The sequence below is a fragment of the Hemicordylus capensis genome, chromosome 3, assembly GCF_027244095.1.
Source record: "Hemicordylus capensis ecotype Gifberg chromosome 3, rHemCap1.1.pri, whole genome shotgun sequence".
NCBI lineage: Eukaryota > Metazoa > Chordata > Lepidosauria > Squamata > Cordylidae > Hemicordylus > Hemicordylus capensis.
This window is the reverse complement of record NC_069659.1, coordinates 140,439,463-140,453,901: the sequence shown is the minus strand read 5'-3', so window position 1 is coordinate 140,453,901 and position 14,439 is coordinate 140,439,463. Positions and strand designations below refer to the sequence as shown.

General features: G+C 44.0%; 1 protein-coding gene across 4 annotated transcripts in view; it reads right to left on the bottom strand.

Annotated features, from left to right (window-relative positions):
- ADPRHL1 (ADP-ribosylhydrolase like 1) overlaps positions 1-14,439 on the bottom strand; it is a 71,411-nt gene extending 56,972 nt beyond the window's left edge. For 2 of the 4 annotated variants that reach the window (XM_053308182.1, XM_053308181.1), the window contains exons 1-2: positions 13,557-14,039; positions 1,515-1,679 (exon numbers count right to left, since the gene is read on the bottom strand). In XM_053308182.1, coding sequence (XP_053164157.1) covers positions 1,515-1,679; positions 13,557-13,770 — 379 coding nt within the window. In that variant the 5' untranslated portion in view covers positions 13,771-14,039. Of the gene's footprint in view, positions 1-1,514; positions 1,680-13,556 lie in introns of all 4 variants that reach the window. The other 2 variants (XM_053308180.1, XM_053308183.1) reach the window with 2 other exon arrangements.

Sequence of the window (14,439 nt, the reverse complement as noted above, 5' to 3'; positions counted from 1 at the left end):
GCCAGGCAAATATAGAATTGTTGCAGAACTGTAAAATGGGCATGGTCCTTCCCTGCATGGGCACTGTCTGCATGGTGAAGAATCATGCCCTCTCTTTGGAAGGGGGATGATAATTAATCACCCCTCCTCATAATCATGTGTCCTTTTATAGGATCAGCTTATGAAGAATATAAAGAACTGAAAGAATAATACCCTTGGTTGGTAAGAATGAGCCAAAATACAGCCATTATAGTCAGTAATCAGACTAAATCAGAGTATAAAAGACCATGACTTACCTCTAGAACCTTTGATACTTCTGGGCTATGTGAAAGACTGCATAATAGACAATGATTTAGAACTAATTATAAACATCTTAATGTTGGTTAAAGCCACCTAATGGCTCAGTGGGGAGGTAACGTGCCTAGGGAGCAAGAGGTTGCTGGTTCGGATCCCTGCTGGTATGTTTCCCAGACTATAGGAAACAACTATATCGGGCAGCAGCAATACAGGAAAATGCTGAAAGGCATCATCTCATACTGCGTGGGATATGGCAATGGTAAACCCCTCCTGTGTTCTACCAAAGAAAACCACAGGGCTCTGTGGTCAGCAGGGAGTCGACACTGACTCAACAGCACAGCTAACTAACTAACTAACTAACTAACATTGGTAAGGATTGACATAGAAGCAAGCTGGAGAACTACTGAGATAGAACTATTACAACAGAAACAGAATGGATTTTAGAATTGAGAGATATAGCCAAAAATAATTTTATAATAAGATGGGAATTGTTTACTGATTATAAGAATATACTGAGATTTGATTTAAACTATTTCATCTCTTATAGTTGAAATGTAAATTATTGCAGTCTGAAATATTTTACAGTCTGTAATTTAAACTATTTCATCTTATAGTAATAATAATAATAATAATAATAATAATAATAATAACAACAAAAACAAGTCGAGAATAAAGAAAAACAAGTCAAAATAATCGACATAGCAATACCTACAAATTGAAATCTACAAATTGAAATTGAAAGGCTGTGGCAGAAGAAGACCAAAATAATCCCAGTATTAACTGGCGCCCTAGGTGCAATTCCAAAACACCTTGAAGAGCACCTCAACACCATAGGAGCCACAGAAATCACCACCAGCCAATTACAAAAAGCAACTTTACTGGGAACAGCCTATATTTTGCAACAATATCTATAATAATAACAACAACATTGATAATAAAATTCAGCCATCCCAGGTCCTTGGGAAGGACCCGATGTCTGGATAAAACAAACCAGTCAATAACACCTGTCTGTGTAAAAAAGAAACAATGATAATAATTATATACACTTTGCAACAATAAAGTTCCAAAAGTGGTTTATATAGCAAAATAAATGAAAGAAGTGGTCCCCAATCACAATCTAAGAAGAAACACAAGGGAGATACCAGCAACAGCCCTTGGAAAATATGCTATGCTGAATGAAAAGGAACAACTTGAATATAGAATAGTTGATGTATAAGAACAAAAAATATTTATCCTACCTTTCTCATTAAATGGTGTGTGCCAAGCTAAGAGATAGTTGTCTGGCTTCAGTTGTGAAAGACCTTCAGTAGTAGCAGGGTCTGACCGCTTCTCAGGAAGTTTGTCAATAGCATCAACATAACGTTTTACAAGTTCCCGATAGAGGTCTTCTAAACACCAGTAATCTGTTCAGAAAAGAGAATTATATTATCAAGCAAAAGGAAAGTTATAAAGGAGGACAGAATCATCCATGCAACTGCTTTTCCATTTGCTAAGGCTGCTTAACATAGATTAGGTACCCCTTAACATATATTTTGGTATATTTTATATAAATACAACTTAGAGTAGCTGAAGAATAATAAAGCTGCTCAAACATTACTTGGTTCCAGTGTTTACTTATGTGAAGTATGTTCTAATCTGCATAAGTCCTTGCGAGGACTGAGAGCCCCCTAAAACTTGGAGCCAACACTGTCCCTTTTGCCAGAGTCTACAAAATATCTTCAGAAAATGTGTTAATAATATTAATGTTGGTCACTGTAAGTAGAGCCATTTTCTCAGGGGCGGAGCCACCTTTGAGCAGATGGTTCCAAAGAACCCAGCCACCACTCCCTATGGAGCCATCCCATCCACCCCCTGCGGCTAACGCCAGACACAGGGGGCGTGGTCATATGCGGAAATGTTCTCACTGTCCCTCTGCCTGACGCAGGGAGCGTGGCCATATGCAAGCTCCCAGTCTTTAGGAATACAACCGTGCTTGTCGAAAAATGTAAATAACAAGGCCAGAAAGGGGATTAGACCATCACATGGCCCCATTTGTAAGAAGCTTCAGCCGGTGCTGGGTTTACAGCCTGGCTGGGAGTACCTTTCCCTGCCTCAAAAGGCAGAGAGATGCATTCCCAGCCAGGCTGGGAACCCAGCACTGGCTGAAGCTTTTCATAAATGAGGCCGTGTGAATCCCCTCAGAGTTAATCAAAAACAACTCCGTGTAGTGGGCCCCGTTCTGGCCTCGTTGACCTTTATCAACAAGCATGACTGTATCCCCAAGGACTGGGGGCTTGCAGTCATTGTCCCCATCTTCAGATATGATAGAAGGGACGACGCAGCTAACTATAGATCCACCAGCCTGCTCAGCATAGTCAGTAAGCACCACACTAGACACTAGACACCATGACTGACTGGTGCCTTTCATCTCTTATTTGTATCTTCCACGATGATACGTCCCTGAAAGTTTTAAGCAACCTCCAAGGTAACCTGTCAAGTGCCGTTCCATTCCATAAGGGCATCAAACAAGGCTTCATACTTGTTCCACTCCTGTCTAACTTGTACATAAATGTCATGGTGGGACACCTGAATAACCCAGACTTCCACCCCGCCCTCCAAGCTTGCAGAGAAACACAGCTGCACTCTACTCAATGCAGATGATGTGGCAATTAAGACCCCCATAGACCTCAGAGGAGCTCTGAGGGCCCTCGCCCAGTACTGCATGGAAGATAAGTTGGAAATTAATTATCACAAAGCCAAAATTACAGCCTTCACCAAGGGCTCTAAGATACACTCCTGGTGTACAAACAGGAACATAACTGAACAGGTCACATGCTTCAAATACCTGGAGGTGTCTTCCATGCCTCTGGCACGAGAAAAGCTCATGGCACTCATATTGCTCAAAATGCCCAGAGGAGTGTTGCTGCCACCTTAAAATTCTTTTAAACAAGAGGTGGCCACTACATACCTGCAGCCTTCCAACTATTCAAAGCTAAGTTGCTGGCACAATTCCTCTATGGCACCCAGCTGGGTCCCTTCTCCAACTTTGCCTATTGGATATTGTCCAGTCCAAATTCCTAAGAGAACTTTTTCAAGTACCCTCGTGCGTCTCAAACGCCAGCCTGGTGAAAGTGGAGGCTAGAGTTTGGCTGACCATAATCAATTACTGGTTAAGGCTATCTTTCCTCCCACAGGGTCTAGCCCCCTTAACACTATAGGAGCTTCTTCACACAGGGGCTTTACCCCGAATCTCCTCGAGAAGGGAGCATGTGCGTTCTCACTACAGCCGGATTCCTGCTGAGGTCAGTTTGATGTCTTCGGACACACACCACACACAAATTGGGCTTTTAATTATGAATTTCACTTCATCCTGGTTTATATCCAAGTTTTTAAAATCCTGTTTTTCAGCTAAGTTTCCTGGAAAATCCACTGCAAGGTTCTGACATCAGTCTTTACATTTACATGATAAGAGCAAGTTACACGTATGGAATGCAAAAACGAAGCTGTGTAGCTGCCTTTCCTTCGATCCTGTGGCAAAGAGTTGAAAACCTAGTTTTCAGGCTTTTTGCTCTTTGAAAGTGTTTGAAGTGGGGAGATCTGGGAGGAGGATTTGCAATCTTTTGCAGAAAATGAGGATTTCCTTGCATGCAATCCAAGCTGGGATGGGGCTGCAAAAGCAGAGGCGATGCTGAAGACATGCTGGGGACGTGTGTGTGTGTGTGTGTGTGTGTGTGTGTGTGTGTGTGTTGGGGTCATGCTGGTGTGGTGGTGGGGATAGAAAGCCAAGGCTGATGGCTGACTAGCGATTTGCAAACCAGTTCAATGTCCAACTGGTTCAACATTGAACTGGTTGAGTTCGACAGTTTGAGGTAAAACCAAAACAGCCCCGTTTCAGTTTGAGTCCGGACCAAACCCCACTGGCCATTCAGAGGGGTTCGTGAACATTCCCCCCACTTACCCCCTCTAGGGGGCTTTTCTGAGGCCGGGCGGGGGGTCTGCGGAAGTTCCCTCCCCCCCGCCTCTGTTATGTAATAAATTGTCCTGTTAAGGCATTCTTCGGCCTCTTCCAGGCCTCTGCTGCTGCAGACATTTTGGAGGCCATCGTACATGCCCAATAGGTCTCTGCATGGCTGGGTCATGACACAAGCCATGCAGAGGCCCACTGGTTCGATAGGGGTCAAAACTGAACTGGCCCAGTCCGGCCGTGGTTCAGACTCAAACTGAAATGGGCCAGCTAGTTTCCTGCATACCCCTATGGCAGTAGGCAGTCTGATCTGCAAAGCAATTAAGCAGAAGTGTGTTTGTGTGGACTTCAATAGAGCCAAATCAAAGAGGATGCTTCACTTTCTAAACATTTTGGGGAAAGGGAGATGTGGTGTCCCGCCTTCTCTAGGAAGCCATTGGCCACAAGGAAAACATAGAAGTGAGTTGCGTGTGAACGTACACAAAAGAAAATTTGCAGAAGAGAGGGGAGAGAATGCTTCTCTAATGCTGCGAGTTTCATTCGAAGTGGTTTCCCTCATCTGATACTCCAACTGCTGGAAGCCCTGTGTGGGAAAGCTCCAGGTTGACTATCGATCCACCTGGAAATGGACTCGGCTGGCCAAAATATCATCCTTGGGGCTTTGCCCTCCCCTCCTACTTTCCATGGAATACGAGCAGGGAAGGATATTCACCAAACAATGCACAATGGATGTAGAGCAAACAACCCAAACTTCTTTATCTCTGACAACCGAAAGTGAATCGCAACCACTGCTGTATACACGCAACTAGAAGCCCTGAAACACAGAAGGACCTTCACCCTGCCTCGCTGTGTTCCCCTCCCTTCGCCTATGCTAGAAGGAAGATCCAGGAAGACCCCCTTCTCGGAACTTCTATGCCCCTGCTGCTCTGGGCAAATTGAAACAGCTAAGCACGTCCTTCTCCATTGCTTATTCTATAGAGATATTTGCAATGCCTTTATTCTCCCACTAATTACCAGGATGCCAGGTTGCTCAGGCCAATTCTACACCTCTCTTCTGCTCCAACCACAATCCTGTCATATCACATAATGCCAAATTCTGTGTGGCAGCGTGTAAAATTCATTGGGTCCTGAGCACCAGCAAGAATTAATTAGGCCCAATTCAGCTTATATCATCACAGCTTACCTCTCTACAGCATATTCTACAGCCTATCTCACTGTTTTAGCCCCAACTCCATGACTTTTTATAACTTTTACAAATATTTAAAAGCTTTTATAATCTTTATAGATTTTAGCCATTTAGCAATAATTTTAACTCTAATTTTAAAGCTTCTTTTAGACTCATTTTATATTAGTTTTATGATAGTTTATTGCAGTTTAACCGTAGCTTTATAGCAGTGTATAGCCCACAACTTTTATTCCACCACCTACTCCCTCTTCAGCTACAGCTTCAGGCATAGCCCACTTCAATGCTGCTTTAATGCTGTTCTAATGTTTTACTTTATGCTGGTCAAAGACTGTAATAAAGATTGACTGAGTATTGTTTACGGTGCAGGATTGCCCTTTGAAGGCCTGATTTAATCTCTTGCTGATGTATGGGAGGGTTCCGCTATCCTCCAATTCCAGTCAATGTTCAACATGTAAATTTGTGTACATACACCAAGTATTACAAAGATCCCATATGCCTCCAATCATCTCTGCTTCAAGGGAAACCAAGTAAAATCTAAATAATGCTGCAACCCTTGGAGTGTGGAACTTCTCCACACCCAGGGAAGTGGGACTGAGGGTAGCACAACACTTTGAAGCTGCCTTATATTGAGTCAGACCATTGGTCCATCTAGTTCCTTATTGTCTACAGGTAGCAGCTCTGCAAGGTTTCAGGCAGGGATTTTTCCAGCTGTCACCTAGAGATATTAGGGATTAAAAATACTGGCTGCATCCTCACGTAACACGAAACCGGAGGTCCCTTCACCTCCAGTTTTGCAAACCGTATGTCCAAATGAAGGCAACCATGGTTAAATTAAAAAATGGGCCCATGGTTTCCCTTCTCAAACTCCATTCTGTACCCTTGGTTATCTCCTGGTTTCACTGCTTCCACTTCCAATTCGGTGGGGCCAGAATTACATCTGAATGCTGGCACTGCTGGTAGCCTTCTCTGAAACTGAAGTTGAGGGAGGAAGCTCCCTCCTCACTCCAGCTGCTATTGGTTGTGTGGGCTGTCCTTCATGAAAGGAGGCACACACAGTCAACTCCCCTGCCTCTCTGCAGTCTTGCTGACTGCAGAGAGAATGCTCTCCAGAATGCCCAAATGTGAATGGGAGAGTGGGGGGAGGCACACAGAACTGTGTCCAAAGGCAACCATGACGTCCTACATGCAAGGCATGGGCTCCAAGACTACCACTGGACTATGCCCCTTTCTTTAAGCCTTCAAATGCTGTGAAAAATGATAAAAATGTGTTTGGTTTGCTTCAAAACTACCTGGTTCATAGGACTGTTAGCTATATCTGAAACTAAGAACATTTCTTTTTAAAAGGGAGGATGTTTTTATCTTAGAGAGCAGGAATATAGAATATTACCTATTTAGAATCTAGTTTCCCAGATGCTGTGGGGGCACTCTGACTGAAGGTCATTTCATAATCTCCCCGTGAAGGTTCCCCAAACATCATTTCCACATGATGGCACTTTATGCAATGAATGATCCTTACATAAAGTGCCATCATGTGGAAATGATGTTTGGGGAACCTTCACGGGGTACCCTCAGTGATGTGTTTCCACACGACAGAGGGCTTTGGGAGCAGAGGAGAGCACTCAAGAAGAGGTACCCACTGGCTGCATCATGCAACACCCTTGTGAGAGCTGCAGGGGTGATCCCACTGTGTGCACAGAGGTGCTGTTTACACACATGCTTTGATGGGGCCATAGCTCAGTAGTAAAGCACCTGCTTTGCATCCAGAAATTCCCAGGTTCAATCCCCAGTGTCTCCAGGTAGGACTGGGAGAAACTCTTACCTGAAACCTTGGAAAGCAACTGCTAATCAGTGTAGACAGTACTGAGCTAGAGTGACTGAGAAATGGTCTGACTCACTATAAGGCAGCTTCCTATGTTTCTAGTCAGGATGTCAGCTGGTGTTAATGGCCATTTGTAGGGGAGAATTTCCAGGTAGAAGGCCACTGCTCAACCCCGCCTCCCGCCAGTTGTACCCTAAGGTACCCAAATGTGTTCCAATATTTTCTCAATTTTTCTTTGTGGTCTCTATGCCATTCACACGGATGGGAATTTCTGCATCTGTGCAGAGCCACTGGGAACATTCCTGAGCTTTACCTCAGTTCCTTTTGGGGGCACAAGCCCTGCCCCTATGACACCCTGTAGTGACATGGTTCACATGTTTCCCTTGGTTTGAATGGCCGCCAGTTACTCTAGAGAGATTTAGCGTGAAGGGATGGTGGGCAATGGCATATGAATGCACAGCAGGCCTCACAAAGATTCACATTTACAGGCAAGAGCCTGTTGTTTATGTTTGCTTTCTCCTACAATTTCCCCCACCCCCCTTTTAATCAAAAGTATCACAAGCAAATGCTCATGTAATGTCTAAAACACTGCCAAGGGCCGAGACACCTGAAGATAGAGGATGGTGTGCATAACTACAACTTCCATCATCCTCGCCCACAATAAATCATAGCTGGGGCTAATAGGCGGTGTAGTTCAGCAACATCTGGAGGCTCCCAGGTAGGGAACTACTAATTTAGGGCCTAATACACAAATCCTGCATCCTGGTGGCTAAAGGGATGGATGGACAAGCAGACACATACCACAATGAAACTGGACAAAGGGTCTTTGCTGGTGTCCTTGGCACCAGACCTTCAGCAATAACTGTCAGCAGTCCAGGCCTGGTTGCTGGAGGAGGAGATTGTCACAGGCTTGCAGCTCTTGGCTGGGAGTTACTTTGACCAACAGCAGCATTCACCTGGTGATCTAGACTGAGGCTGAATTAAGACATAACACAGAACTGGGACCTGCCCAATGGGCTTACCTATCTGAATTCAGACCTAAGTCTGATCTCCTCTCTGAGGGGGAGCTGGCTGCCAGCTTCCTCTTTTGATTGATTGACAGCCGCAGAAGCCAGCCAGGATGGAGAGGGAGGAGCTTGCATCCTTCAACTTTAGTTCCAGGGAAGGCTGCCTCCATTTCTGCATGTGGACATAATAGAGGCAGCCACAAACCAGAGGCCCAAGCAGTGGACCTCACTTCAAGCAGAGGGTTCAAACTGGAGTTTGATGACTGAACCTTCAGACTGAGTTATTTATTTAACAAATTTCTATACTGCCTAAAACTCATGTCTCTGGGTGGTTTACAATAAAAATTAAAACAATTTAAAATTTAAGACAGTAAAAGTGTTAAAAACTATTACAACTGTAAATCTAATTAAAAGCCTGTGTGGACAGATGTGTCTTGACTGACTTTTAAAAGTTGTAAGAGATGAAGAGGCTCTTTGTTTAACAGTGAGTGCTTTCCAAAGCCTCGGGGCAGCAACAGAGAAGGCCCGTCCCTGAGTAGCCACTAGATGGGCTGGTGGTAACTGTAGACAAATCTCTCTGAATGATCTTAATGGGCGGTGGGGATCATGGAGAGGAAGACATTCTCTTAAATACCCTGGGCATAAGCCATTTAGGGCTTTATAGGTTACTAGTATTTTTAAGCCCGTTAAAATAACGGGCGCTAGTACCTTTTTGTTGTTGTTGTTGTCCTTTATTCCTTCTCCCTTTCTCTTGCCCCTTTTTTTTCTTTCTCTCCCTCTTCCTCTCTTTCCTTTCCTCTCTCTCCCTCTCCCTCTTTTCCTTCCTTTCTTCCACTTTTTCTCATTTTTTTCTTTTTCTTTCTCTTTTCCTCTTTTCTTTCTATAATGGGCGTGCTCTTTGGGGCTGGCGGTTTTTTTGTTTTTGTTTTGTCTTTCTCCCTCACTTCTTCTATTTTTTTCCTTCGTTCTTTACTTCTTTCTTTCCTATTTTCCCTTTCTCCCTCCTTGTTTATTTTGTTCTTTTCTCTCCCTTCTCTCTTATTCCTTCTTTTCTTCTCTCTATTGTCCTGTCTCCCTCCTGCACTCCTTCTTTTCTGTCTGTCTGCCATACAGAGCTCCTCTCTGTGCAAAACCTCTCTTCGAACTGGTGTTTTGGTTGCAAAGGACGCCTATTGCGTCCTTGCTTCCATAGTGGCAGTTCGAGCTGAGGCTTTGCACAGAGAGGAGCTCTGTATGCGAGCTCCTCTCTCCTATTGAGAATAGGGACTCCTTACCGGGTAAGGAGTAATCGGGCAGCTGGGAGGGACTCCTTACCGGGTAAGGAGTAATCGGGCAGCTGGGAGGGTGGTCAGTTGGCGGCGGCCACGGGGGCATTTTTTTGGGCCATTTAGGCCCTTAATCTTGTTGCGGGGGAGCAGGGAAGGAGGAATCGGCCAGCTGGGAGGGTGGGCGGTCGGTTGGCGGCGGCGGCAATTTTTTGGGCCATTTAGGCCCTTAATCATGTGGGGGGGAGCGGAGAAGGAGGAATAGGGTGGCCGCGGCAGCACGTGCATGGGCTGTTCGGGCCAACATGGCCGCCCGTGTCTGGGCGGCCGTATCTTCTCTGCAATTTTTGGGGGCCATTTAGGCCCTTACTCATGTGGGGGGGGAGCGGGGAAGGAGGAATCGGCCGGCTGCGGCAGCCGTGGCAGCACTTGCATGGCCAACATGGCCGCCCGTACCTGGGCGGCCGTGTCTTTTTGGGCCAATCTGGGCATGCGCGGAGCGCATGCCCAGAACGGCCCAAAAAGACACGGGCAGCACTAGCAGCACAGCCGCACAACGAAGGGTTTTATGGTATAGGATAACCAGCACCTTGTATTTTGCCCACAAACTTACTGGCAGCCAGTGTAGTTCTTTCAATTGTCTCTCCGAGATGACCCCGACACCAATGGCTGCCGCATTCTGTACCAACTGCAGTTTCCGGACTATGTACAAAGGCAGCCCCACATAGAGCACATTGCAGTAGTCAAATCCCGAGGTTACCAGCATATGCACCACAGTTCTGAGGTCATTTAACTCAAGAAATGGATGCAGCTGATATATAAGCTGATAAAAAGCACCTCTGGCCACTGCCTCAGCCTGGGACACCAGAGAGAGGTTTGGATTCAGAGGCATCCCCAGACTGTGTACCTCTTCCTTCCAGGAATGTATGACCCCATTCAGAACAGGCAGGTCAAAATCATCTCGAGTTCTGACCCCACACAATAAGTACCTCTGTCTTATCTGAATTCAGCCTCAGTTTGTTATCCCTCATCCAGCCCATTACTGTCTCCAGGAAGGCATTTAGGGAGATTATGCCTTTTCCTGATGATGTTTACAGGGATAAATAGATTTAGGTGTCATCAGCATACCCTGCAGCAAATCTCCTGATGATCTCTCTTAGAGGTTTCATGTCAATGTTAAACAACATTGGCCCTAAGGGACACCATATGAAAGTTCTGATTTTAAACAACAACAGTCTCCAAGGGACATCATCTGGAATCTGCCTGATAAGGAGCAAAAACACCACAAAGCAGTGTCACACCCCCACCCCCTCAGACATTCCGGAAGGATACTATGGTCAATTGTATGGAAAGCCATCAAGAGATCCAAAAGGACCAACAGAGTCACACTCTCTCTGTTGACTCCATCCATCAGGCTGACCAGGGGTAGTCCCCACCCCATAGCCCACCCGAAAGCCAATTTGGAATGGATCTAGATAATCAGTTTCCTCCAAGACCTTCTGGAGCTGGGAGGCCACCACTTTCTCAATTATCTTGCCAAGCCATGAAAGTTGGAGACAGGCCTGTAATTGCTTAACTCCGAGGGATCCGATGCAGGCTTCTTCAAGAGAGGTCCAATAATTGCCTCCTTGAGACAAGGAGGCTTCCTGCCCTCTCTCAGAGATTCACACATTCAGACACGGTTACATGAACCCCAACCACATGTAACACCGGTTTTGTGCAATGTCTGAATGTGGCCTAAATTAGAAAGAAGCCTAGGAAGTTGTGTTGTCATCAGCTCCAGACGACAACAGCCTCAGGCAATTTGCTTTTAAAAAACAAAACAAACATGTGTAACATTTTTTGCTTGCTGTTGGTTCAAATCCCAGCTGTTGTGTTTCCCAGAATATGAGAAACTCCTATATCGGGTAGCAGCAATATAGGAAGTGCTGAAAGGCATGACCTCATACGGTGTAGCAGAAGGCAATGGTAAACCACTCCTGTATTCTATCAAGAAAATCACATGGCTCTGTGGTCGCCAGGAGTTGACACTGACTCGACGGCACAAGCTTTCCTTTCCAACAGTATTGTAAATTACCTTGGGGACTTTATCCAAGGCAGACAGGCTGTATACAAATACAAACAAAGACAAATCTTACACTATGCTTTACTTAGTTGTGCTTAACTATGGAGAAGACCATGAATTGCTGTTAATTGCCTTAGACAAAATGTGGACCAAAAATCTAAACAAAACAGTCACTCTCTCGTTTTATTAGTTCAGCCTGAGCTTTTGATGTTATGGCTGATTTATCAGATGCTTTTTTTTTTAAACAACTGGCAAGAAATTTAAATATAGCCAAAATACAAAGTAAAGAAACATTTAGGTGGATAACTTCCATGTGCTGAGAAGGGAGGAGCTGCAGCATTTGATTCCAAATTATTCATTGATGGCTTCTGTGATACCATACCATCCCCTCTTGGACATTTCCCACCACTTTTATTTTGTGGGGGCGGAAGAGTTAATTTTATATGGATATTGGAAAAGTCAAAGAAGCATATTGATCATTTTTTCTCTCTAGAACTGAAAAACCATACACCAGCACATATAGATAAAATACTGTAGTGGATGTCTGTAAATACAATTGATGAAATCCTGACAAATAGTTCAAGAATTAAGCTTTGAAACAACAGCTGCCCTTCTGTACGCTAGAGACAGAGGAATATATAACTTGCTATTCTACAGCTAACATAACTAAAAATGGTTGCAAACCAGCCTTGATAAGCCTTGCAGATAACATTGATGCTCAAACAGAGGTCAAGAAGCAGGAAACATGTGATGTGCATTTAATCACCAACTATATTCAGAAGTATGTTAGTCATCCTTTCCCTTGATAGGTTGACATCTTGCCATTATCTTTAGGGTATTAGCTCCCACTCACATCATTGGTTGACTAGTAGCTAGACATGAAATATCCAGGATTCTCAACAACAGACCTCTGGCAACTAAATTTAGAACATCCCAGCAGCAGTCAGATAAGAGTAGAACGTAAGTGAATTTCATTTCTGATTTTAGAAAAGAAATCAAGAGCAGAAGTGGAGCTCTTTAGGAACATGCATTTGTCTTCAGCAAAGACAGATGTTTTGTGCAGCAGTGTCATTCTGTAGGAGTTGGGTTGTAAAATACAACTGTTAGAAGGAAACACTGACATTTTCAGATGCATTTTTTAGGCAGAATAGAGTCAATGCTTACTATGATGGACAACCACTTATATACCAGAAATTGAACTGGCAGTTCAAGAGATGAAAGTGACATAGGTTTTCGCTTTCTCCATGAACTTTTAATTATTATTACATTTATTATTATTACATTTATATCCTGCTCTTTCTTCAAGGAGCCCAGAGCAGTGTACTACATACTTAAGTTTCTCTTTCACAACAACCCTGTGAAGTAGGCTAGGCTGAGAGAGAAGTGACTGGCCCAGAGTCACCCAGCAAGTCTCATGGCTGAATGGGGATTTGAACTCGGGTCTCCAAGGTCCTAGTCCAGCACTCTAACCACTACTCCACGCCGGCTCTTCTTCAAGGCATTTCAAGGCAAATTTACACCAATGCATCCAGTGCAAATTAATATGCTTTCATTCATTTATATATTGAATAATGTGTGTTATACCAACCAAGGAAGAGAGCTAAGCAACAGGCCACGTTACTCATTTTAAATGAGTTTTATAAACAAAACAATTAAGCACATTTAATTCAAAGTGCTTCACATATTTTTGTCAATTATCCTTATAATTGCAGAAGAGAGCAACTTACCCAAGGCCACCTAATAAATTCACAGTGGAGGTAAGTTTTGAAGCAGTGACTCTTGGACTTGGTTTAAACTTTAAACTATTACACTAATTATACAATTTAAAAGGACAAATACAAGGCATACTATATGCTATCCACTGAAAGGACGACACAGTCTTCACATCTCTGCACAAACTCACTGCTCAGCTGGTAGAATACTCCGATTACAGCTGTTCTGCAGTTTCTTCCTCCCTCCCAGCACATGTCCAGAGTCATTATTCAGTTTTCCTACCTGTAACGAGAGCTTCAGCTGTAGCCATGTGCATAAGGGTATTGTCACTCACTGGCCATTTGTCAGAGGACAGCACCAGGTTCTCAAGTCCTCCAATTTCCTTTAGTTCGCCTTGGATCTTTGCACCTAAAGCATTGTTTTCCCGGGTGAAGTTTCGATAGCCCAGAGCATCCCCAACCCCTGCCAGCAACATAGCAGCCTTGAATTTCTCCATTGCAAGATGATTGATGCCTTTTCAATTATCTTTGGTCTCAAAAACAGTCCCTCAGTTATTCTTTGTTCCTTTGCTGTCTAGTTCAGGACAAGCAACACTTTATACTGAAGCCATTGTGTCACTGCACAGTGCTCTCTGTATAAGGCAAGCCTTTCCTTTTCTGGCTCTGCAGATGCCACCACTTGTCCGACGTTCAGTGGAGGGATAAAAATTCTTAGTCCAAGTATTTTCTAACTTATTTTTAAGTTGCAAGTGCACAAAGTGTGCACCACACTAGTACATGCAAGTAGCAAAAATCAAAAGCCCTCCTACAATCCAGGACAAAACAAGCCAAGAAATATTTTGGCTATCCAGTTTAAGTAACTCTACACCTAGAAAAACACATGCTCTAATCAGGTTTATTTTTAAGGCTGTGCAAATGACCATGTTTTTCTCCAATTTTTGTACTGCTGTAAACTCATTCACTCTTTAAAGGAAATGGAGAAAAACATACCTTAAGAGAATAGCTATTTCTTTAGGGAACACTGCAGACAGAAGAACAGCAAGTTGTAGAGGAACTCAGCATTTAAAAGAACTCACTGGTAAGCCTCTGCCTCTCTGATTCCTACCCTATTTGAGTTAGAGCTTGGGGTTTTTGTCTGCCCTGCAAAAGACTCATAAATGTTCTGC